The sequence below is a fragment of the Synchiropus splendidus genome, chromosome 18 (genome assembly GCF_027744825.2).
Source record: "Synchiropus splendidus isolate RoL2022-P1 chromosome 18, RoL_Sspl_1.0, whole genome shotgun sequence".
NCBI classification, from domain to species: domain Eukaryota; kingdom Metazoa; phylum Chordata; class Actinopteri; order Syngnathiformes; family Callionymidae; genus Synchiropus; species Synchiropus splendidus.
Window position 1 is genome coordinate 10,190,184 of NC_071351.1, and position 22,521 is coordinate 10,212,704.

The following is a 22,521-nucleotide window of genomic DNA, read 5'->3' on the forward strand; positions in this document are numbered from 1 at the left end:
TCAAACCTTCCTCCTCACAGTGATTCACTAGACTTTAAAAGGCTGAGCAGTGTTTTTTTCTTTGTAGCTGTCAAGATTTTTGAAGCGGGAAAAGCCTGTCAAACTCATAATTAATTTGCTCTTTAGGTTTGTGCTGAATGTCTCTTGACTGTCACGTGTGTAAAGACTCCTGTCCTGCAGTGTTTAAGCAGCATTTATCTGCCATTGTTGTTTGTTCATTTCTGCATGGCGTTATTCTTGTTTTGAGACAAAGGTGTGGTTATCTGTGCCCGTCTATATGGTGACACTTGTCACACATTAATGTTATTTCCGTACCAATCTGCTGAAAACCTCAGCTCCATGGCAACGTGTGACATTAAAAAGCAATTGGCACCAAGAGCTGGTGTGAAGTGGAGGATTGTCACCAGCATGAACGCTAAATTGTGCTGTACTCTGTCCAATAATATGCGACTCTGTACCTTACAGCACAATAATATACTCTTTTATGGCATTCCTAAATGACAAGTCGTGTACCGTATATGTTCTGTGCTATACATGACCATCACCAAAGGTACAAAGCACTTTGTTGACTGTTTTTTTTTTTTTCTGTGTCCCTCGCAGAGCTACTCCAGTCAGGGTCGAGGTGGCAGCGGCGGAGCTGGTGACGAGGACTACGAGATCCCCCCCATCACGCCCCCCAACCACGCCGACCCCTCCCTGCTGCACCTGATGGAACATGAAGCCGGCTACCCCTTCCACTCCCTGCCTCACAACGGCCTGCTCAACAGCTACTCCTACCCGGAACTGCCTGCCCTCATGATGTCCAACATGCTGGGCCAGGACTCCCACCTCCTCTCAGGGCCCATGCACTCAGTAAGTACCCCACCACCACCACTTCCACTATCTTTCTGACTGCATGAGTTGTGTGAAAGCCTTCTGGATGGGTACTGGAGTTTCCTCAGCTTTCATTATGGCTGGATCATCCAGTTCTGTCTTATCAAACCAGCTTGACTGCGGAGTGTGGCTAGTAAGGAGTTTTTAATGGTTAGTTTTGGTGGCATGTGAGGTCTAGTGGTTAGTACTCTCGCCTTGCAGAGTGCCGGGTTAGAGAAGTGGCGTTTCTGCATGGAGTTTGCATGTTCTCCCCGGCTGTTCTCTGGTTTCCTCCCACAGTCCAAAGACGTGCTCACGAGGTTAGTTGGACACTCTAAAGTGTGTGTGAATGGTGTGTGTGCCCTGCGATGGACTGGTGACTTGTTCAGGAGGGTGCTGGAGCCTATCCCATCGGTCTTAAGGTGAAAGGCAGGAATACACCCTCGACAGGTCGGTGGGTAACCCATGATGTATGTATGTATATGGTGGAATGTGCTCAACAACCTAGCGCAGAGGAGTCGTTGCATTTGTCATCGCAAGCAGACACAGTGTCGGAGCGCAGCAAGCTTTTTCCAACATCTATTCAAGTGCTTAACTCAAAAGATTTCATGTCGAGAAGTGAACAGAGAGCGAGAGAAGCTCTCAGTTGCATTTGTTAGCATCAGCAGAGGATTGGGGGGGGTGCGGGGCCAAGCAGCAGGGTGCGGGGGTATCCCTTGTCAGCGACTTTCTCTTTTCATGAAGAAGCCGAGGACCTCCGCTTCCTCCAGTAAAATATCTCTTTCTTGTGCTAAACATGCTCCACTGTGAACATGTAAACGCCCCACCCGAACACATTCAAACGCTTTAATCACAGAATCGAAGCGGATGAATTATAGATGATCCACAGCGTTAATTATTCAGCGTCATATACTTTCATCTGACATAAATATTACTTTTCTCTCCCTGTTTCTCCCTCTGTCTACCCCCTCCTCATGAATATTTATGCTTTAATGTGAGCATCCGTGGCATTTATCCTCCGTTAATCAGGTCTTATGTGATTTTCAGAATCAAACTGCATAAGTTGCAGGCTGAGATTCTTTTTTTTTTTTTTAATGGTGGGTGGTAGCTGAGGCCGCCGATGAAAGAAACCTTCAGGTTCATACCTACTCATGACGATTTTAGGAATGATGAAGATGTCAAAGTGGACTGACAGCGTTGTCAGCACCATAGTCTTCTCAACTGAAAGTTGATCATATTTTTTTATGTTTTTTTCAAGTCAAATAAAATGCACATTTCTCATAAAACCAACAAACTTATGGCCAATCAACAGTTTGTTTTTGAATGTAGCCATTAGTGCGGGTCTATCATTGGTAAATGAGCAGCAGAGCAAGTGGTAATAAAACCATAATAAAAGCCTTTAACAGTCTACTTTTAGCAGCAACTTTAGAGCCAAATATACAAAGTCACTTTAGTGGCCATTAACACCAGGTATAGTTTAAAGTTTCTCTTCAAAATAAAAGCACAGGATGATTTTTTTTCTAGCTGTTATCATTTAAATGTTTACAATATTTTTCCTCTTTTAAGATCCCTGTTGTGTTTCTTCTGATTTTTCCTTGCTTTGTGTTTCTTTGGTGCGCCCTCTGGGATGTTTTGAAACGGAACAAAGAGGGACTGTCGGATCTTAAAAGCGCTTTTGTTTCACCTTTGCAATTATTTATTTTCAAATAGCCCTTCAGGGTAATGTTCCATTTTCTTATTTCACACCCCCTTTTCTCATAAATGAACCGCCGTTGCCATAAATCACGGCACAAACAGAGACTCGCACACACCGTGAAAGGTCCAGAGATTTATGTAACACATTCATGTTTCCCACTTTCACATTTTAGTACTACTCTGGCAGAGCCTGGCTAATAATAGTCGCTATTAATATTTCTTGTTGCCTAGCAACCACTGCAAGTAATAGCTTACTCTGGAAAAATAGATGACCGATAAGAAAGAAGGGGGAGGTAGCGGGGAGGGGGTGAGGGGGGTTCAATTCATTTATTATCTCTGGGGAAAAGAGAAGCTTATTTCTGCGGCAGAGGAAAAGGAAAGTAGGCTGGATATTGAGAAATATTTTTAGGCAATTGGAGGTTTTCATTTTGTTTCCATTAGAGTTGTTTCCTCGCTCAAAGTCAATTAACCTTAATTTCATGCTGATAACTGAATAATAAGCGAGATTGCGTTCATGTCTGCCAGTAATAGCGTCTTGCTCTCAAATGAAGTCTTTAAATCGTCGCAGTGACTGGAAGAGATGGTTTGAAAAAGAGAGTGAGCCTTTCAGCACCAGTGAAGAGGCAAATAAAAAGTCAACAGCTTTACCTTAAGGATATATTTCTCTTCAATAAAACGCTCTCCTTCAGTGCGCGCATAAACCTCCTACAAGAACAAGCTCAGCTGGAGCAACAGATACGCTTCATCTCCAGAGATGTTGTTGCCGGGTTTTGTACAACATTTAGCCCGAGGCTAAAGCTCTGTAAACTTCTCCCTGCTTTGGGATTCTCTTTTTCGGCGCACATTGATCCTCCAGCAAACACTGTTAAATCATTACAGGATCCGGAGCGCTCACACTGACCGACATCATCGCGCAGAACCAAATCTATACTCTCATTTCTCTTTTTTTTTTTTAAACGCACCACCGTTGAGTGAAATTGAGCTCTTGAGTTAAAGACCTGCTGATGTTTCAATTGCCAGTGCTGCTTATTACCTGCGCAAAGGAGGTTATGTTTCACTGTGTACAAAATAACTTGAAAAGTTCGTTTTTTTTCAGAACATGAAATGGGACAAGGAACAAATTATTAAATTCTGGGAGTGATTTGAATCTTCTTTGTCAATGTTTTGGGGTGGACTGAAGCTGCTTGGTGGAGGTTTGTGCTCTCTTAGTACTTTTTTACTCTGACTATCAAAAGAAGGCCCAGAAAGTCATGATGAAAGTGGCTGTACCATATGGTTGAAATGAATCTGTAAGCCCAGTACTAAGATGTTGCTAACTAAAGTTTAAAAGGGAACAAAGATAGGGGACCAACTGTCCAGTTGACCGCCAGTTCAGTGAAGAATTTTCCCCCCAAAGACCTCGAAACGGAGCGACAGGGTGAAGTTCTTAGATGTCTGGGTTTCCTGAAAGGAAACATGCTGCTGTGGGAGAATCCCTGTCTCATCTCTTGCCGTCAGTATATCTGCCAGGCGGGAAGAGGTGGCACTCCGGGGTCTCGTGTCGAACAAGCCCCCTGATCACTCAGGTCTGGCTGCAGCTTCAGCTCGGGGAGACACCAGCAAGCTGCTTTTGCTTTGAAAAGAGAAAAAAAAACAGCGAAGGAGGGACAGACTGTAATGAGGGGTCGAGGAGGAGTTTGTGGAACAGGCCCGACACAGTGCTTTGGGGGGCGCCAGGGCGTTTAAATATTGAAACAGAGCACCAGCCCCCGTCTCATTACTGGAGTAATGAGCCTAGTTAGGGAGGGGAAAGCCCCGGCTGCCAAAAAAACAGCTGCCAGTTGACATCACAGAGTTCCCTGGTCGGGCTTTGTCGAGCGGCTGGGTCCATTCGTGCAGCCTCCTGATGAGAGAGGTGCGACATCGCACTCCGGTTGAAGAACTTCTGAATGTGTAAAATACATGTGGCCCGTCAGCACTTGGTATAATTCAACTTCACTGCAGGGTTCTTCTACAATTGTATCACATGAAGCAATTTAAAGACATAGTCTTAACTGCAAAAACAAATCTGTTCAGATTTTGAACCACGACAAATGGTCTCTGGAAGAGCCCAGACAGATGTCCACTCGACCATACAGGGGTTTTAGGTAGCGGTACGTAAATAGGTCAGCTGTGTAAAGAAATGAAAATGGTATGGTGTATCAGAAAAAGTACCACAGCATGCGGGGTGTGTGTGTGTGTGGTCTTTTCAGGATGGCTCTTCGTCAGAGAGGCTGATTTCTGCAAGGTTACGTGAGCTTGATTTCAGTTGACTTCATTTAATCTGTGACAGGAGATTTATTTTTGCCTCACTTGGCATTTAGGACAAAGACGACCGAGTGAAAAACAATTTAAAGCGCTGACATAAAAGCTGTATTGACAGTTCTGTTCATCGACGGCGTGAATACACCAATGAAGCAATAGGAAAGGTCACAGCTGTGAAACTGCTGAGTCATTCCAGGCGTCCATAGATTTGATATACAGACGGAACATAAAGTTAGAAAGCAAAATACGACTGGAGAAGTGGCTCGCAGCTTTTAGCAATGTTAGGTTTTGCTTCTGTCATAGACATCAAAATGCTACATTACAGCGGGTACTTTAGATTGCATTTATAGTAAACTTTTCTAGTGTTTTTTTTGTCTCTGTTTAAACAGTTTTTTTCTTCCTATTTCACCTTTTTGCAGTGATGATTCACAACGGTGAAATGTTTTCTTTTTTTAACTTTGTAAATTTTGTCTGATAAAATTTATTCTGCTGTCAAGTTCTTGTTTTGGGTATTTTCTCCACTTTCTGCACTGCTCCACTTTATATTATTATTACATATATGTTTTTATTTATATCAATTATTCATTTATTTACTCTCTCTACATTGCTAGTTAGACTTAAAAATAACTTAAAAATAAATCCTCTCTGTTCAGTGCTCTGTTGCAGGACTTTTTTTTTATCATTTAAAAATTCTTTTAGTTGCATAATAAACCTATATTATTCGAGTTATATTCCACAAAAAAAACATCCACGTCTCGTTTCTCAGTTTTGAATGTCGACAACTTGTATATAAAGATTTTTTTTATTGAAAAGATTAATTGTCGCGGAGCTTCAGGTTTCGGCGTGTGGAATAGCCATCCTGCCAGAAACAAGCTCCGTCCAAAGGATGATAAAAAAGAAAAGTGCAGTGTGGCTCACATGCCTGCTGCACTTGGATTACTCGTGTTTCTTCAAAATTGAAACAGCAATCTTTATTTTCATGGGTTTTAGACATATCTCATATGACCTGCGTGCTCCGCTGCCTTTCTCCGGGATAGATGTGACATCGCACTGACATTCCCAGATAAATCACTTTTTGTAACAGTTGAAATATTTGCTGTTGTGTCTTTTCATTCCACCAAAAAGACAGATGCCCTTCGGTGCTCCTCTCCGCGAGGCTGGCGAACCGCGTGCCTTGTGCTGTCGCTGGAAATGACAGGGAGATAATTGGAGCGACGCCCCGATTTTCATTTACAGCGCCAAGACAATTGGCTTCCTGAGAGAAAGTGGCTCTTTGAAAAGTAAAGCTTTGTTTTCCGAACGAGGTAATGAAGAGCAGGAAGGAGCATTACAAACAAACGCGCTCTCGTGAATATTCATGGCGCTAATTCAAATAACCTCCGGCGACTCTTATCGCTAATGAATATTCAAATGGACGCTTGATTCATAGATTCATAAGGTGCGAAGAATTCAGTATAAACGTGCCTCTGGAGTTTTAATTCTAATGCACAGCAGTCCAGAAAGGTACAGTGGAGTGATCGATAACAGCAGCGCTCATGGCTACAGGCTAAACAGTGCTTTATCTTAGCTTCAGATCAAGTTAACTATGAGTTTGAGGAACTAAATTGTGAGTGAAAACTATATGTTAAATTCATGAGATTCAAGACAAAGCTTGAAATTGTGGGATAAAAATGCTTTGAGTAAAAAAGTGCCGCTCCTCCACATCGAGAGAAGTCAGCTGAGGTGGCTCGGGCATCTTCGGGTGCCTCCTGGTCGCCTCCCTAGAGAGGTGTTCTGGGCATGCTCCACTGGGAAGAGGCCCTGAGGAAGACCCAGGACACGTTGGAGGGACGATGTCTCACGAGTGGCCTGGGAATGCCTCGGGATCCCCCCAGAAGAGCTGGAGTAGGTGTGTGGGGCCAGGGTATCCCTGCTCAGACTGCTGCCTCCACGACCCGAAGCGACTGGGAGCACAGCAACACAACATGTTTACATTCCCCGCGCTTGTTTTGAGGAACCCCAACATCCTCCCTGCTCTGTAAGCGGCAGAATCCCTGCCCGCCCACTGGCGGGGGGGTAAGGGTGTCCTCACGCGCTGCCTTTGAGGGATCAGCGCAGTGACTCATCCTTCTCGCCACCAATGCTAATTAGGCGCCACAGAGTCAGCCTGTGGGGATAATGTCCCATTATTAGAGTCATTTGTTTCAATTAACCGCTCGGTGATTCTACAACAGCACAGCGCAGCAGCCATTACTCTCGCCAAGGAGCCGTCGAGGTTTTCCCCAGAATGCCGGCTGCGCTCTCGACCCAGTGACTCGGAAAAGAAAAACTTTGCAAATCTCCGTTTGGACACAATGAAGTGCCGGAATTTGTGTTTGTGTTCAGTCTTGGTGATGAGGTCAGCTGCTTTAGGCACTGTGGAAACACGTGGGGCTCTACTTTCATCTCAATATATATCTATATATTATCTCATATTTTGATCATATGACTCATTCAATGCAGGGATTCCCTCTGAGGGGAAGTTTTTGTACTTTTTATCAGAGATTTATGAATGTATAAGTCATAACTGAGTGTCAGTACTGCCTATCAATCTCATAAGGCAGTCTCAAGTTTTACATTTGAATCTTAATTCTGACTATTTTTCATCTGAAATAATGATTGGCTTTATACTGTCACCTTTTTGCTGTGATGAATGATGGAAAATTTTGTCTGATAACGTTTCTTCTGCTGTCAAGTTCTTGTTTTGGGCATTTTCTCTTTATACTCCACTTTATATTATATATATTTATATATATATTTTTTTGTTGATTTTATTTAGTCATTTATTTAATGTCTTTACGTTGCTAGTTTCAGAAACAGACTTTAAAATAACTTAAAAATTAATCCACTCTGTTCAATGCTATATTGCAGGGCATTTTTTATTGTTTAAAAATTATTTTAGTTTCTTAATAAACCTATATTATTCAAGTTATATTCCACACAAAAAACATCCACGTCTTGTTTCTCAGTTTTGAATGTCGACAGCTTATATATAAATAACTTTTTTATTAAAAACATAAATTGTCGCAAAGCTTCAGGTTTCCATATCCAAGTTTTTAATTTTAATCTTAATTCCGACTATTTTTCATCTGAAATAGTGATTGGCTTTATATTGTCAATCATAAATGAGGTATTATTTTGACTTTCTATTCTCACCTCAGTATTTCCAGCATTAATCCGCTTTTTTATTTGAAATCTTTCACAAGTTTTTTTTTTTTTTTTTCATCACACATTTATATGATATTTGATCTAAAATGCCTGGTGACAAGGGCTGAATCTATTCCTCTCATTACACCACCTGCCTTCCCAACCGTCGGCGGAGTGAGGTCTGGAGCTAATATGGTATTTCAGGACCACTTTTGGTCCCTTTCAGCAGCAGATAATGGAAAGTTCGATTGATACCAGGAGGTTGCTGCCCTGTGATGCCTCTGTTGCCAGGCTCCCTCATTGGCTTCCCTCCCCCTGCTGCGCAGATGTTTACCGAGAGACATCACCAGCTCACATTAAAGGGTTCAAGTTGTCCCCTCAGGCTGTTGCTATGGAAATAACCCTGCTGCGCCGGCTCATTCATCTTCGATTAATTGTTTTCCTCTCTATTGCTGCGCCACAAAAACAAACCGAGTCTCCTTCCTGCGTTGTAAACATGCAGATGACTTGGGCTCAGGTGAAGGAGTGTGATCACGAAGGCCTGTTTGGCTTCTACCTGGATGGAGGAGGAGCGGCTTTTTCCTTCCTCGGTCGGAGCTGCAACAACCCGCTGGGGCCAATTAGGATTCCAGCAGAGCCAGGAAGTGTGGAGCAGATGCTTTTTGCCACTATTTATTAAAATCCAATCTGCGGGGGCCCCTCCGCCGGCTCGTTAAACCGCCGTTAATCTAATTAGCTCTCACTTGCCACTGTTTTCCCGCACATTACCAAATACACGGGCCTCCGCGCCGCAATTTACCGTGATTAAGTGGGTCCGGCGCCGGTTGGCGGCTCCCACTGAGGAGCTCCTCGCCGCTGTCAGTCGTCTTCATCGTCTGCAGGTGAGATCGGATTAGAAGGAGGCGACTGAGGGTCCCGAGACGTTCCCCAGCCAGGGTTATTAGGTCACCTCTCACGCGCCTTTATTTAAGGACCCAAGCTACAGGTATTTTTCTCCCATCATATTCTAATGTTTCACCTCAAATGGAATCACAAAACACTTCAGCAGGCCTGGCCAACCCACAGCTCTTTCCCCAGTTTCACGCGGCTCAATTCACCAAGTGAGCCTCAGAACTGGCTGAGATTTTGGTCAAGTTGCTGTTGAGATGATCGTTTATACAGGAAATAAGATGAAAAAGTAAGAGCTATTCCGGCGAAATGAAAGACTTTGATGTGCGTTTAACTTTGAAACATAAACAACAAACCTTCAAGCCGGCTTGGAGCAGGTTCAATGCCAATGTGAGTGGCGGTCCTAAGACCTGGAGCGTCCTGACTAAGTTCCACCTTTGTCATTCCCGAAACTAAAGGTATGGCATCCTATTATTCATTGCTGATCGTTGTAAAGTCTGTTTAATTCAGTGAAGCGAAGATGAGACGCTCCAGTCTGCAGCGTCGCTCACACACACAGACCAGGGCGACGTTATTGGTTACATGAGCCACGTAAAAAAATCTATATACGAAGACAAACGGCGCACACATTTCTATCTACGCCGCTTGATGTTTCAAGGACGACCACGGTAAAATGTATGAATTTTGAAAATACGTGCACAAGAGGCATACGCCGGATGCGAACCAACAACCTTGTGACACATAGGGATGTGCTTTAACCGCTATATTGCCGCTAAGTCACGTGACCAGCTGTTCAAGTGAGGTTTACAGCCTTACATATCTGGAGGATGTGGCTCTTTTCTGGTCTGGTTGGCCAGCCCTGAGCGAGATATAATATATAAACGTAAACGTAAAACTGCATATATAAACGTTTCTAGATGACTCAATAACATCTTTTTATTTATACACTTTAGTCTGCACTTTCAGGCTGCAGCTTCCCTCGATGAGTGGCTGCGACTTTGACATGCAGTCATTGCTTGCAGGTGGCCGTCTGACGGGGAGTGGCTTCCAGATGAGAAGGACAATGTTTTAATCGGCCATTCTGAACAAGCTTGTAAAGTAACCGGCTCCTTTCTGCTGGACAGCGAATGTGGAGTCACTCATGATAAGAATAAGAATAACGTTTCAAGTTGAGTTTGGTGGAACTACCCAGTCTTGGCTGCGTCTCAGCTCTGAGAACTACTACGAATGATACGCAGCATCTTGAGATGACAGTATTCTGGCTGCACCATTTATCTATTTATAAACCCCTAACAGCTGTGTGAAGCTGCACCGCTCTCCAGTCCGCCACCAACATCAGTGTTCTGGCTCTCAGAGGAAAATATATGGCTTCAAAATCACTTGCTCATCAGCTATTCTCTTGATAACTGCAGCATAGTTTTCAATACTGTTCCATGCGTACGCTGATGTCCTGTTGAGTGTCAGTTGATTTGGTGAAGCAATGTGATATTCCAGTCACCCGAGGCGTGTTTACATCTCCATACATTAAAACTGTTCTCATGAGTTTGAGTGTTGTGATGCGACAGTCACGCTCACAATGATGATGATGATGATGATGCATATTCAAGATCGAGGCACCACGTTGACGCCATCACCTGCTTTTATTGTCTCGTCCTCTCCCCTTTTAAACTGTCACTCCACATGTCTGCTCGTCCCTCTCTTCATCTCCTCCCTGCCTTATCGGCTCCCTGTTTTCCTTTTCATCTCTCTCCCTGAATTTCTCATTGTGCTTCTCTCTCTCTTTCTCCGCTTCTCCTTCTCTCTGCTGTTTTGATAGTGATGCAGTTATCAGGCTGTCAATTCTAATCTTGTCTTGCCAATGCAGCGCTGTCCATTCAGAATTACAGCTGCACCCCCTCCCTCCTCCGCTGTTCCCCCCCCACACACACCCATCCGTCCTCGCTCCGTTTCTTCTGTTTCATTTTCTCCTGCTCAGAAAGCAGAAGAGCCAGCTAGTCATGGACAGAATCTACTGAGACAGTATTTACACCTCGGTTTGGCCTGTTTTCTCATATATATATATATATATATATATATATATATATATATATATATATATATATATATATATATACAGTTAGAATATCACATTACTTGTGATGTGAGGTCAAAAACGTTATTATTTACTGCACGATTTACTAAAATTTTTCAGTTTCAGTTTTTTTACTCCAACGTGAGCCGTCCCAAATACTTAGAAATGCAGTTAAAATAGCCATCAAACATGTTAAGAACAGACTACATCAGGTAGGAAGTCGGAAAATTGCTGCAAGCGAAAAAGCAGCTGGTAAACACGGACTCTCCATGTAGTCTCAGTGGAGGTGGAGTCCAAATCTAGCAGGTAAACAACACGAGTCAACTCAAGGTCAGTTGATTTAGGAAGAAGAATACAATTGTAAGTTAATGACATAAACAAACATTTCATTTTTTTCAGTGTTTATACTGTGATCTAGATCTATTGGCCTTGTGAGTGAAGCAGCTCTTCATTCCTTGTAAGACTATATAACTGTTAAATGAGATGTTCCTCTGTAACGTCTGTTGTGCATCCGAGTAGTTTTCCTGAGGCTAGAAATATTACTTGTACTTCTCTCAGTTTCAACAGGTCAAAATAATCCAGTTTGACCTCCTGACAATAACCCGCTTCCTGAGCCCATGTTTTGTTTCAGTCCGTTGTCCATAATCCACCTATAGAAGCTTTAAAATCATCATACAGAAGTCAGAATGCCAAATGTCTTTTCTGTGCTCTGTGTTGGTTTAACAGATAGAAATGTGAAATGCAGCCCCAAACAAGGAGGAGTTGCTCCTTAAAAATAGCAGGGTTTTACTGTAAAAACCCATGTTGGCATTGAACCTGCCGTCTTTTATTTCCACTGTTCCTCCTCCACATCATTTACAGCAAGGCATCTGGCAAACACTGCGGAATTGGTTATTCAATACCACAGAATTAATTAAGCAAAGAGGCTGGTCCTTTTGGGAATTGAAAGCCATCGGGATATTTTACATCCAAGGGATTGATTATTCTGACCGGGATGAGCGGACGGGAATTTACGGCAACAGCGCCTCCTACTGGACAGGAGCGGGACTGGCGGTGTTTTGTGGTGACTTCAGAGATCAGTTCTATTTTTTAAAAATCATTTAAAAATCTTTGTTAGCAACAAGTGTTGTGTAGCATTCAGTTTCTGTAGTCCAACAAGTATCTGAAGTGTGGATTTTGGGTGGTCAACCCTGCCCTGTGGCTCAGCTCTTCAACTTGACCCTCCACTCCGGGATGTAAATTGTAGACGTGAGATGAAGTGTGGAACTGTTTCTGGGTAAAACGGTCCGATTGCTTCGCGTGCTGTTGATTCTACTGTAAGTGAGTGAGAACATAAAAGCCTGTCTTTTGTTCCTGGCATGTTTTGTTGTTATCACCTCTCTCCGCACATACAAATGTTCCTGGAGATTATTTAGCAGGGTTTTTTTTTCTTCCGCCCGTCGTTTTGTCATTCCATTAGCTCCGCTTCCATTTGATTCTATTTTCACTTCAAAGGCTTCAAAGGAACAGATGTCATTTCAAATGCCTCATTGCCTAAAAGTGAGGGGATGATTATTTTTTAATGAAACCCAGCGAACGTGCGAGAAAAATAAAATGAATATTACCTGTAAGCTGTGGAACAGACAAGTGCACGCACGCACACACACACACACACACACTCACACACACGACAATGAAGCTGTTTTGAAGGGTTCTTTCCTGAGCTGCAAACACGCTTCTGGTCGTGGAATTTTGATGAGTTAATTTCATGCTGGGGAGAATACAGTGCCTGTGTTTTGCTGAAACACCGTGATTTTAAAAGACATGCGTTTCGCTTTGTTTCAAACTGACAATGAAGGTTGATGATTTGATACGTTGGTTGGACCATTGAGGGCAATTCAATATTCATATGACTTAGATTAGTTTAGACCTGATACGAGTCAACCGCACTAGTCTGCCTCTTCATCTCCCCTCCTTCTCTCACCGCCCAACATCAAGGCAATTTCCTTAGAGAGTCACAGACGGGGTCAGGTGACCTGGGTTTGACTCCCTGGCAGGTCCATTCACACAGAAGCAGCTCATTTGACATTGTTTGAAATGTTTTTCCTCTCATGTTTCCATCACTCTTTTTCTGTCGTTGTGGCTAGTTCCTGCGAATTCAGTTGAAAAGTTTTCTGTTATTCTGCACCACTCTTCCATGTTCGACCTCAGACTTGTCTTAAAATGTGTCGGCTGGATGTACCTGGAGCTTACTTGCGTATATTTGCTTCTAGTTTTTTTCTGGGTTCAAGTTCTTTCCTTCAGTTCTGAATCACCTGAAATTGGAGTAGCTCACTTGGTTAAGCAGAGAAAACTTAAATAAAAGATGACAAGGTGAAGAGGGGTGATGATAGAAGCATAGAAATGTTAGTTAGGTAAATATAAGAAAAGTTTTGTTGGTGAGTTTGATGTATATAAATCAGGGCTGGGATTTGATAAAGAAAAATAATCTAACTGTAGTTTAATCGTATCAGAATATTTGCCACAACAAGCCACATTATTCAATTTGAATTACTGAATCCGATGGTGGACCGATACATTCATTTAAACAACAAACTATTGTTTATTTTGCATCAGTTTGATAATAAATAAATCATGATGGTGGCGAAGTTTTTATATCACCTTATTTCAACTAAAGCTCTTTTAATGTCTTGAAAATATTTGTACAAGAATTTCAATTTTATAATATAAAATTATGTTAAATTAAATTTAAATATTGTTTTTGTATTTAATTAATCATAATAAGAATTGTGAATAAGAATCTCAGTTGATCTGTTTCATTTAAGTTGGTTGTGAGTTATTGCGTTAATATGCACGATGATGGGAAAGAATTTTGTGAGGTTATGTAGTGATAGGAAATAAGTAGTAATAACAATAATATTATAATGTAAAAAAACTGTTGGGATGAAACCTTTTTTTTTAGTTTGCTAAATGTGTTTTTAAACACATTTTAAATGTGTTTAAAAAATGCTGCTGCTGCTGCAGTTCCACTTGAATGGTTCCCACTCATTTTCACTTTGTTCTCAACAGATTGGCTGAAATGTTTAAGTACTTGCTGGAGTCATAACTATGAACTAACTAAAACAACACATACGTTACAGAGGTTTGACCATGAGCAGCGATGAGGAGTTTCCCATGTCTACAGTCTGATGCTCTAGTGGACTCCTCTTCAATATTTGAGTTACAGCCATCTGACATTCACAGAGGAAGTTCTTCATGGCATCCACAGGGCGAGGCTAAACACATGCAGTATATTCCAACGTTCATACCACCTCTTCCAAACCTCAGGGAGACCAGTGCGATGCTCATCAAACATATGTCGCTTGTCTGACCGCCCTGTCTTCTGTGTCTGCAGATAAACAGTGATAAGCGGCCTTCAGCTGAAATGATGAAGCCCAAACCGAAGCCTCAGAAAAAGAAGAAGAAGAAGGACCCCAACGAGCCGCAGAAGCCCGTGTCGGCCTACGCGCTTTTCTTCAGGGACACCCAGGCCGCCATCAAGGGTCAAAATCCCAACGCCACGTTCGGGGACGTCTCCAAGATCGTCGCGTCCATGTGGGACAGTCTAGGCGAGGAACAGAAGCAGGTAGGAGCCTGTCACTTAACCATCGACCTGCTGTTCTGCAACTTGTTTCTTTAGCTAAAGAAAACTCAACAGCACCTTCACCCAATATTATGGCCCTTCTTTTACCTTTCAGTTTGATACCTTCTTTAGCACTTTAAATATTGTTCTTGCAGCAGACAGCACGTGGCAGTAGAGTTCTGGAACTCACTTACATGACACAGTAGCACCGATTTCCAGACCTTAGTCCTTGTCCAGGGGGCATCCTCATGAGTTGCCCGAACCACCTCAGCTGACTCCTCTCAACATGGAGAAGCAGCGGCTCTACTCCGAGTTCCAACTTCTCACAATATCTCCATGGGAGACGCCTGCCACCCGTCAGAGAAAGCTCATTTCAGCGGCTTGTGTCCGGGAGTCATGACCCACATCTCATGACCATAGGTGAGGGTCGGGACAAAGATTGATCAGTAAATACAGAGCTTTGCCTTTTGGCTCAGCTCCCTTGACTGCGACTGCAATACCACTCCTGCTGCGCCGACCAATCCTCAACTCCCTTACCCCCCAACCGCTTGAGGACAAGACCCCAAGATACTTCAGCTTCTCCACTTGTCCCCATTGTAAACAAAAATGAGAACAGAAAATGTCAAGAAAACCTTTGACTCAGCCACCAGAAACAAACATTGGAATCAAACGCTTCAGGACGCTGCAGAGCTCAGAAATGAAGACTGGTCAATTTTGAAATGTCAGACACGCTAAAATGGCAGGAGGGAGAATGTATTAAAACATCAGAGGAGGAGAGCAGGTGATAGGATGCGTTCAAACACATTAGAGGAAGAGAATATGAACAAGCGGAAATGATTAGTCAGCAAGTTTACAAAATAAGCAGCAGAATCCCAATTAATCTTCCAAACGGTGAACACCTGTGCCACTGGGGGGCGTCGCCCTGTAGTTGTGCCGCCATAATACAGGTGTAATTACCCGAGCAGGGCTGTGAGATAGCGCTTAGCTTAATGAGCTACTTTCTCTCTCACCCAAGATAAGCAGCCGCTCATCCTCGCTCCCCTGACTCTCATTAAAATGATTTTCTTTCTAAATTTAATTCTGGTGAAGAAGAGGAAGAGGGGCGGGGTGTTCCTGTCTCACGTCAGCTGCCTCCTGTCTGCGGAGGGTTCCTCAGTGTAAAGTCAAGGACACAAACTTGGGATAGTACCATTGTCGTAGTACAGTATATCAGTCACATCGCAGCGGAAGGATATCAAACTGTCTTTAAAGATTTAAAGTCACACGCAGCTCCTGACAGAAAAATAATTTTACATATTCAAGTAGTAAACTGAAAGATGAGACGCTCTGCGCTGAACCCTACTTTGTTTGTCAAAATTCGCGAGCGATATTGACTCAAAAGTGCCACAACATTTTAATGAAAGGGATTTACGGAGGAGATCAGTGGTGCTGCAGGATCAGACAAAAGAAGTGGGGCAGGATTGTTTCCGAGTTTGTCTGGGCCATCAAAGGGTCCTTATAGCTGTCGCAGCATGAAAGGAAGTTGTCAGTCTGTCTTTCCATTCCTTTCTCTCTGATACGATTTGTTTGTGTAATTGGCTGATGGTGCGACGCTCCTTCACTCTTGTTGTTATCACAGGAGGCTGCATTGTGGTGACAAACATACGTAAATAGCTGCTCTCTTTAATGAGCGTTTGTGGTGTCCCACAAGGATCCGTACCTGGAGCAGCTCCAGTCTTAAACAAAAGAGAAAAAAATCGTCGGCTTGAAACGTCAAAACGAGCCGGACTCTTACTAGCGTTGTGTCACAGACCAACTCACAGGAAGAAACCCAACGTAAACATGAACCCACTGACACTTTCACACACTGTGGGGTCACAGGGCAGCAGTGGTTGCTTGTGCGACAGCAGATTTTGAGCGCCAGTACTGAAGCTATTTGGCGACGATTTCAAACAAGGGTTGCAGCGAGGCGCTCACGTGAGGCGAGGGCCGGTGAGCGAGCGCAGTTCCGCTTCATTTCTCTAGGTGGATTGGAATGGAAATGATGTTTCCACGACAAAAAGAGACACATTGAGATGAGGGAGTGCGATTGCTCTGATGAGGAAATGGGCTTGTTCTGTTCCATCGGCGCTGATGGAAACAGGAACATTAGGGACACGTGTGGCTCGGGACAAGCTTAACCTGCATCCTCATGATCCCTCTCTTCCTCCTCGCAGGGTTACAAGAGGAAAACGGAGGCAGCCAAGAAGGAGTACCTGAAAGCGTTGGCCGCGTACAGAGCCAGTCTGGTTTCCAAGGTAACCACACAGAAGCGTGGACTCATGATGGATTGGATGGAAAATCCTGGCTAATGGGGTGGGCGGGGCTCCTTCCACCGTAGCTTGATGCAAATAGAACATGCCATATTTGGAACAATACCTGTTTTCCATAGAGCTGCAAATGTTCGGGTGTGGGGGAGGGGTCAGCCAATCGCATCGCAATACGTGCGGCCGCACATGACATCCACCGTGAGATTTGAGACAGAAATTCATCCCCTGCTGAAATAGATCCGCGGTTTTCTGCGTGTGTTCCTTCCTGCGGTGACAGCGTCCTGCACACTCAGATCTATGACATCTCTATTTAAACCGGGGTCGACGGCGCCCCGTTTTCAGACTGGAATAAAGGAGGAGGATTGCATTCTTTACTGCCGACTGGTATTAGCAGCAGACAATGTAGCGCCAGGAAGATTCCTTTTGTCACTCCATTTGTTCTGCAAGCAAACAGCCTCGTTTCTCTGTTGTGTGTGTATGTGTGTGTGTGTGTGTGTGTGTGTGTGTGTGTGTCCCGTTCCCGTCTCTCTGTCAAGGTGTATATTGATCATTACCCCGGCTGCACTTCCATTCATACAAATGGGCTCCATTACCTTCTCATCAACACTGATGGCTTGAGATGAGCCATCTGACAGCTCATCATGGGGAGGGGAGGAGGGGGAGTAGGGGAGAAAGCCCCTCCCCTCCAAAACGCACCGAGGTTTCCTGAAAATGAGGAAAGGTCAAGTATTAGAGTCTCGTCACTTCCCCAGCCACATGGTTGACTAGGTCCGTTGTGCTGTGTCACGGGTACCCAGCACACACACAGACGCAGGGCTTGCATCTCCACAGCTGCTCCCTCGAGGATCTTTGGCCTCCGTACCAGAGTCTGGGGTCTGGTATGCACGTGTGACCATGTGAGTCGGTCTGGAGAATGAAGGAACACTCTGCCGGAGACCAAGGGTTGCTCAGGAAACAGGGAGACCAGTCAGGTGGCCTCAGACCCAGACCTGAGCACTTCAAACTGAGTCCTAAATAGAGTGGTCAGTCCGACTGTGGCGGGTGGGAATGTTACCTGAAGCCCATGTTGGACCTACCATATGGTGCACCTGAGTCCTCCTCATCTACCTTTGTTCTCCCGTCACAGACGTACAACGATCCAGAACCAAAAAGTGCCCAGCAGACCAGCCAGTCCCCCCACCTCCTGACCCAGAAGCAGCCCCTGTACAGCGTGCCCCCTCAGCCTTCCTCTCCCTACCTGGGTCCGCCGGGCTCCTTCCCGCTGTCGGACCTGCAGAGCTACGCGGGGCCGCCGCGTCACAGCCTGGCCCCGAGCCTGGGCCAGTCCCAGATGCTGCCCCCCAGCATGAGTGCCTCACCGCCTGCTCCCTTCCAGATCAGCCCGCCTCTGCACCCCCACGCCCAGCTGTCCCTGCACCAGAGCTCCCTGCTCAACCAGCCCATCCGCATGCAGCAATCGCAGCCCATCATCTCACATCAAATGGGGCTGCAGGCGCCGCTGCACTCCCCGCCTCTCGGCCAACAGGTGGGTCCACGTTGACACAGCCACAGAGTCGTTTGTCTGACCTGCTGTTTACTCTCTGAACCGCAGGGGTTCTCCCACATCCAGGCGGACTACCAGAACAGTGTCGGGAGCTCACAGTCCCCGGGGGCCCCCAACCCAGTGCATGGCCAGAACCCCGACTGGGACAGCGAGTACTGCAACAGGGACTGTGGACCCAACCATTGCGGGTAAGTTTCAGAGACACTTGAACAGTGAGCAGAAACTAGAAGTGGGTCAGCACCAGGTAAAGCAGAGCTGAAACCATGATCCGATCAGCCGAGGAGCACCAGTGTCTCCGAGCTGAAACAAAGCATGACAAGCAATTAAGATCAACCTGTCTGTGACGGTCAGGGATCTGGGTTCATCTCTCACCTGAAACTCAGTCGCTCCTGGAGTCAGAGACACCGTTCGTCAGGATGGGATCAGGTCTGGGTCGAGTCACGTGTGACGCTCTTTGAAGAAGATTGCTTAAACCGTCTGCTTCAGATCTCCGGACAGGGAGGAGGGGGTGGAGGGTGGGGCTCGGTCCCCCTGCGTCTGCAGAGATAACTGCAGTCGGCTTGACATTTCAAGAAGCAAGTGATCTGCAAATTTTGACTTTCCACCAGCGACTGATGTCGCTTGTTTGTCTTGTTTGTTTTGAGTTTACTTTCTTTCGCCGCTGACACTGAAGCTAGATCAGCGAGACAGCTGCAGATGGTGTCAGTAGTCAGATACAGTTCGAGCTAGCATGTCGGTCAGTCTTGTCGTAGCACGTGCTGGCCAGTGTTTCAGCAACATCTCGGAGGTGAGGAAAAGAAGAGGCAGGAAAGGAGTCACCAGAGTGGAGGACAGTCAGGAGAAAGTGTTGTGCTCCAGCCATAGTCTTCTGCATGAGCTCCCACTGGTCGTCGACTTGTTCAGCCCGGATGCTCACCTGTGGTTTCTCCCTCAGCAGTGGCATGGGCAGCCGGGACAAGCCTCTCTACCTCACTTGAAGATACAAAGACCTCCAGATGTCTGACTCCAGGGAGATTTCAAACGGCTTCATCGAAACATCTGCTCCATCTTTCTCCTTTCTCTGGTGGATCTTGAAAAATCCCAAAGACTGCTTTAATGAATTCATCTATTTGCCAAGCACTTACATTGGCCAGAAGCTCGAGGCACTTCCACTGCTTCTTCTCCCCCTCCACGCTTTCTTTTGTCCTCCTGTGGGCTGCCAGCTCGCGTACTGGAAGTGAAGACCAAAAACAGAAAAGAAGAAAAAAAAAAAAGAAAAACGTCTTCGTATTTTTTGTTGTGAGTTTTTTTAAAGACACTCTCCACCCTCTTCCTTGTCTGCCACGGATGGACCCCACCCAGAGAAGGAAGCTCCAAGCATTCTCGGCGGCGGGACGGCAGGTGCGGACACCCAGGGACGGACAGAGTCGCACCTGAGGGAGAGTTTCATGAAGATAGTCATTTAAGACCTTTGTAACCCCCCACAATTAAAGGACTTCCTCTCCTTGATTTCTCACAGTGATTGTAAATATCACTAAAATCCAAGCCTCCTTACTTGTGTGTTTAGCTGCGGTCCTTCGCATCATGTGTGGTTTTGTGAGGGCCGACCCACTGAGGGAACACACTCCTGGCCGAGCAGAACGTCGTCGCTCTCACAAGGTCGGAGGAGGCGGCTCCTCCCGAAGTCCCCTCCCCCCTTATTAGTCAATAGGGACCGCCCCCTCACTCCAGACCTGCCCACCCCCTCCCCTCCCCCACCCCCTCGAGTCCTCACTCTTGTACAGGTGAATTAAAAAGTTGCTAAATGTGAAATGTTACTTAAAAAAAAACAGTGGGTTTTAAAAGTTTTAACTAGTTTTATTAGGTGTTTTAGAATTGTGTTGAACTCATCTTTTATCTTTCTTTGTGGAGAAAAAAAAATAATCTTTTGTTTTTCACTGTAGCAGGATTTTTGGGCGGAACGGGGCTCACGGGGTTAAAGACTTTGATTTTGTGTATAAACCCGCCAAATCTTTAAGAGAACCCGAGATTATGATTTGTTAAATAGCATCATGGTCGTTCTATTTAATGATCTATTTATGATATGAAGTAACAATCTGGCTCTCCGTTATTATTATTATTATTATTTTCATCTTCGGAAGGAGAATATTTTCCTGAACTCGTGGGCGGCTGGCGAAAACCTGCGCTGGCTTTAGATTCATTTTGTGTCACCGATATTTTTTTTTGTTTTCTTTTGTCTGTAATAAAATGTTTAAAGTGGAAGTGTCTGTGATTATTATTATAGACCTGAGCCACAACATTACGACTCTCATTATCATTTGAGTTGTTGGTTTCTTTTGTCCACATCATATTTTTACACCTGAAAGCTCGTGTGTTTTGTGTATTTGGTGTGGTGGAACGCTCGACGGCCTCTCAAAGAACTACCTGGCTCGAAACAGCAGACTCTTGTTTTTGAATTTCACAGCTGGATTCATGTCTGAATAGGATTCGAATCCATCAGCTCCCCCCCTCCCTCCTTCTCCTCTCCTCCACCTGTCACTGCAGCACCCCCTGGCGTTCTTCCAAAGTTGATGACGCTTTAGTGTCTATTCTCTAAAACTGTTATAAACTATCGATTAACTAAATAATCTGTTCAAACGTTCCAGTTAAAATCCAAAACGGTACCTTGTCTCCACCTGCTGGTAAAAAGTGGAACTGTTACTTTCAATAGAGAAGTTGAATGTATTTACTTTGTGTTATTCTTTTTAGATCCGTCTTTAAGGTCAGAATGAGGGTTTACGAGACGTTACCCAGCCATATTAAACATCAGACCTCTCAGTTTAGTCCTGGTTGTCTCCACACAGATGCCCGGAAGTGGAAACCTTCACAGCCTGTGAACGACAGCAGGCGCTGATTTAGCCTGGGATTTGGGCTCCATCTGCTGGTGACACTCGGCAATGCTAAGCAGGTTTCATGAACATTATTTGAAGATGTATTTCCCCCCAAAAAAACGCACTGAAAATGAAATTGCCAGGTGTAATGGAGTGTCCGACTTTTTGTCGTCGTTTATGTGGAAGTGAAAAACCAAAAGGTGGGCGGAGAGTAGTCTGAATTGGGTTCTGGAGGCAGGAGCCTCCACCTCATACATCGCACTCACTTCGCCAGCCGCGAGCGATTCCAAGTCAGCGTGCACCGCATCCGCCAGAGGGCGTCGCGAAACAGCGCCCAATGGCTTCTCCTGCTGAGATGACACGCAGACCCATGTTTTCTGTTCACTCGCTCACCCGAGTCAGGTGATGCCCTGCGAGGGCAGCGATTGGCTCTTGTCTCAGACCTTCCCCGAGGTGATTGGTGGAGTGACGAGCACTCAGCGTGTGACCTCTACAATGAGCTTCCGCCCACAGTGTGACGAGTGCGCTTCGAGACCTATTTATAATGGCAGGAATAGCTCAAACCTTTCAGTCGTGGTGCCGCGTTGAAGCGCCCGATCGTTTGTTTCACATTTGCGTAGCGTTTATAGATGCACCTAACTGTTGTAGATTTATTCCTTTAATTGAATTATTGTTTCTTTGTTGCTACCGTAAATGCATGCTGGGAAATTATGCGATGCTATTATACGTATGGAAAATTATTTTTGACCAAGCTTTGTTTTGTTCTTTGCGTCAAAGCGTTTCTACTGTGTACTGAGTATTTACGATTAATATCCGTCTCTAGTTTATCTTGAGGAAATTCGAGTTACAAACCGAAGTAACGGGAAATATAATAATAATAATGGGGATTTCTCTTCGGAGATTAATAAAGTATCTATCTATCTATCTATATAATAATAATACTAATACACAAATAAAAAATAAGCAACTACTATTATTATTAGTAGTAGTAGTAGGAGTAGTAGTATTGTACGATGTACTACTACTACTGTACAATACTAATACCAAAGTACTTTCCCAGTTGGTGGGATCCTCGCTGACCATGGCAATAAGAGACAGACTTATACCATGAGCAAGGATCGGCACTTTTATGAAACAGTTATGTTTAAAAAAAACATTAACATTTTCCATCCGTGAACAAAGTGTTGTTGAATTACTAATATCAGAATCAGATTTGGTCGAATTATATGGACCGGAAATACCTTTTATGCCTTCATTCAGAACAATTTTCTGTTATTAAAATCAAT

At 44.5% G+C, this 22,521-nt stretch overlaps 1 protein-coding gene across 4 annotated transcripts in view; it reads left to right on the plus strand.

The window, feature by feature from the left end:
- Positions 1 to 20,774, plus strand: part of LOC128750114 (TOX high mobility group box family member 2-like) — a 60,693-nt gene extending 39,919 nt beyond the window's left edge. Inside the window, exons 4-9 of one of the 4 annotated variants that reach the window (XM_053850328.1) lie at positions 601 to 852; positions 14,328 to 14,558; positions 16,751 to 16,831; positions 17,970 to 18,368; positions 18,435 to 18,574; positions 19,321 to 20,754. In XM_053850328.1, the coding sequence (XP_053706303.1) occupies positions 601 to 852; positions 14,328 to 14,558; positions 16,751 to 16,831; positions 17,970 to 18,368; positions 18,435 to 18,574; positions 19,321 to 19,363 (1,146 nt within the window). In that variant the 3' untranslated portion in view covers positions 19,364 to 20,754. Of the gene's footprint in view, positions 1 to 600; positions 853 to 14,327; positions 14,559 to 16,750; positions 16,832 to 17,969; positions 18,369 to 18,434; positions 18,575 to 19,320 lie in introns of all 4 variants that reach the window. The other 3 variants (XM_053850331.1, XM_053850330.1, XM_053850329.1) reach the window with 3 other exon arrangements.
- The last annotated feature ends 1,747 nt before the right edge of the window (positions 20,775 to 22,521 follow it).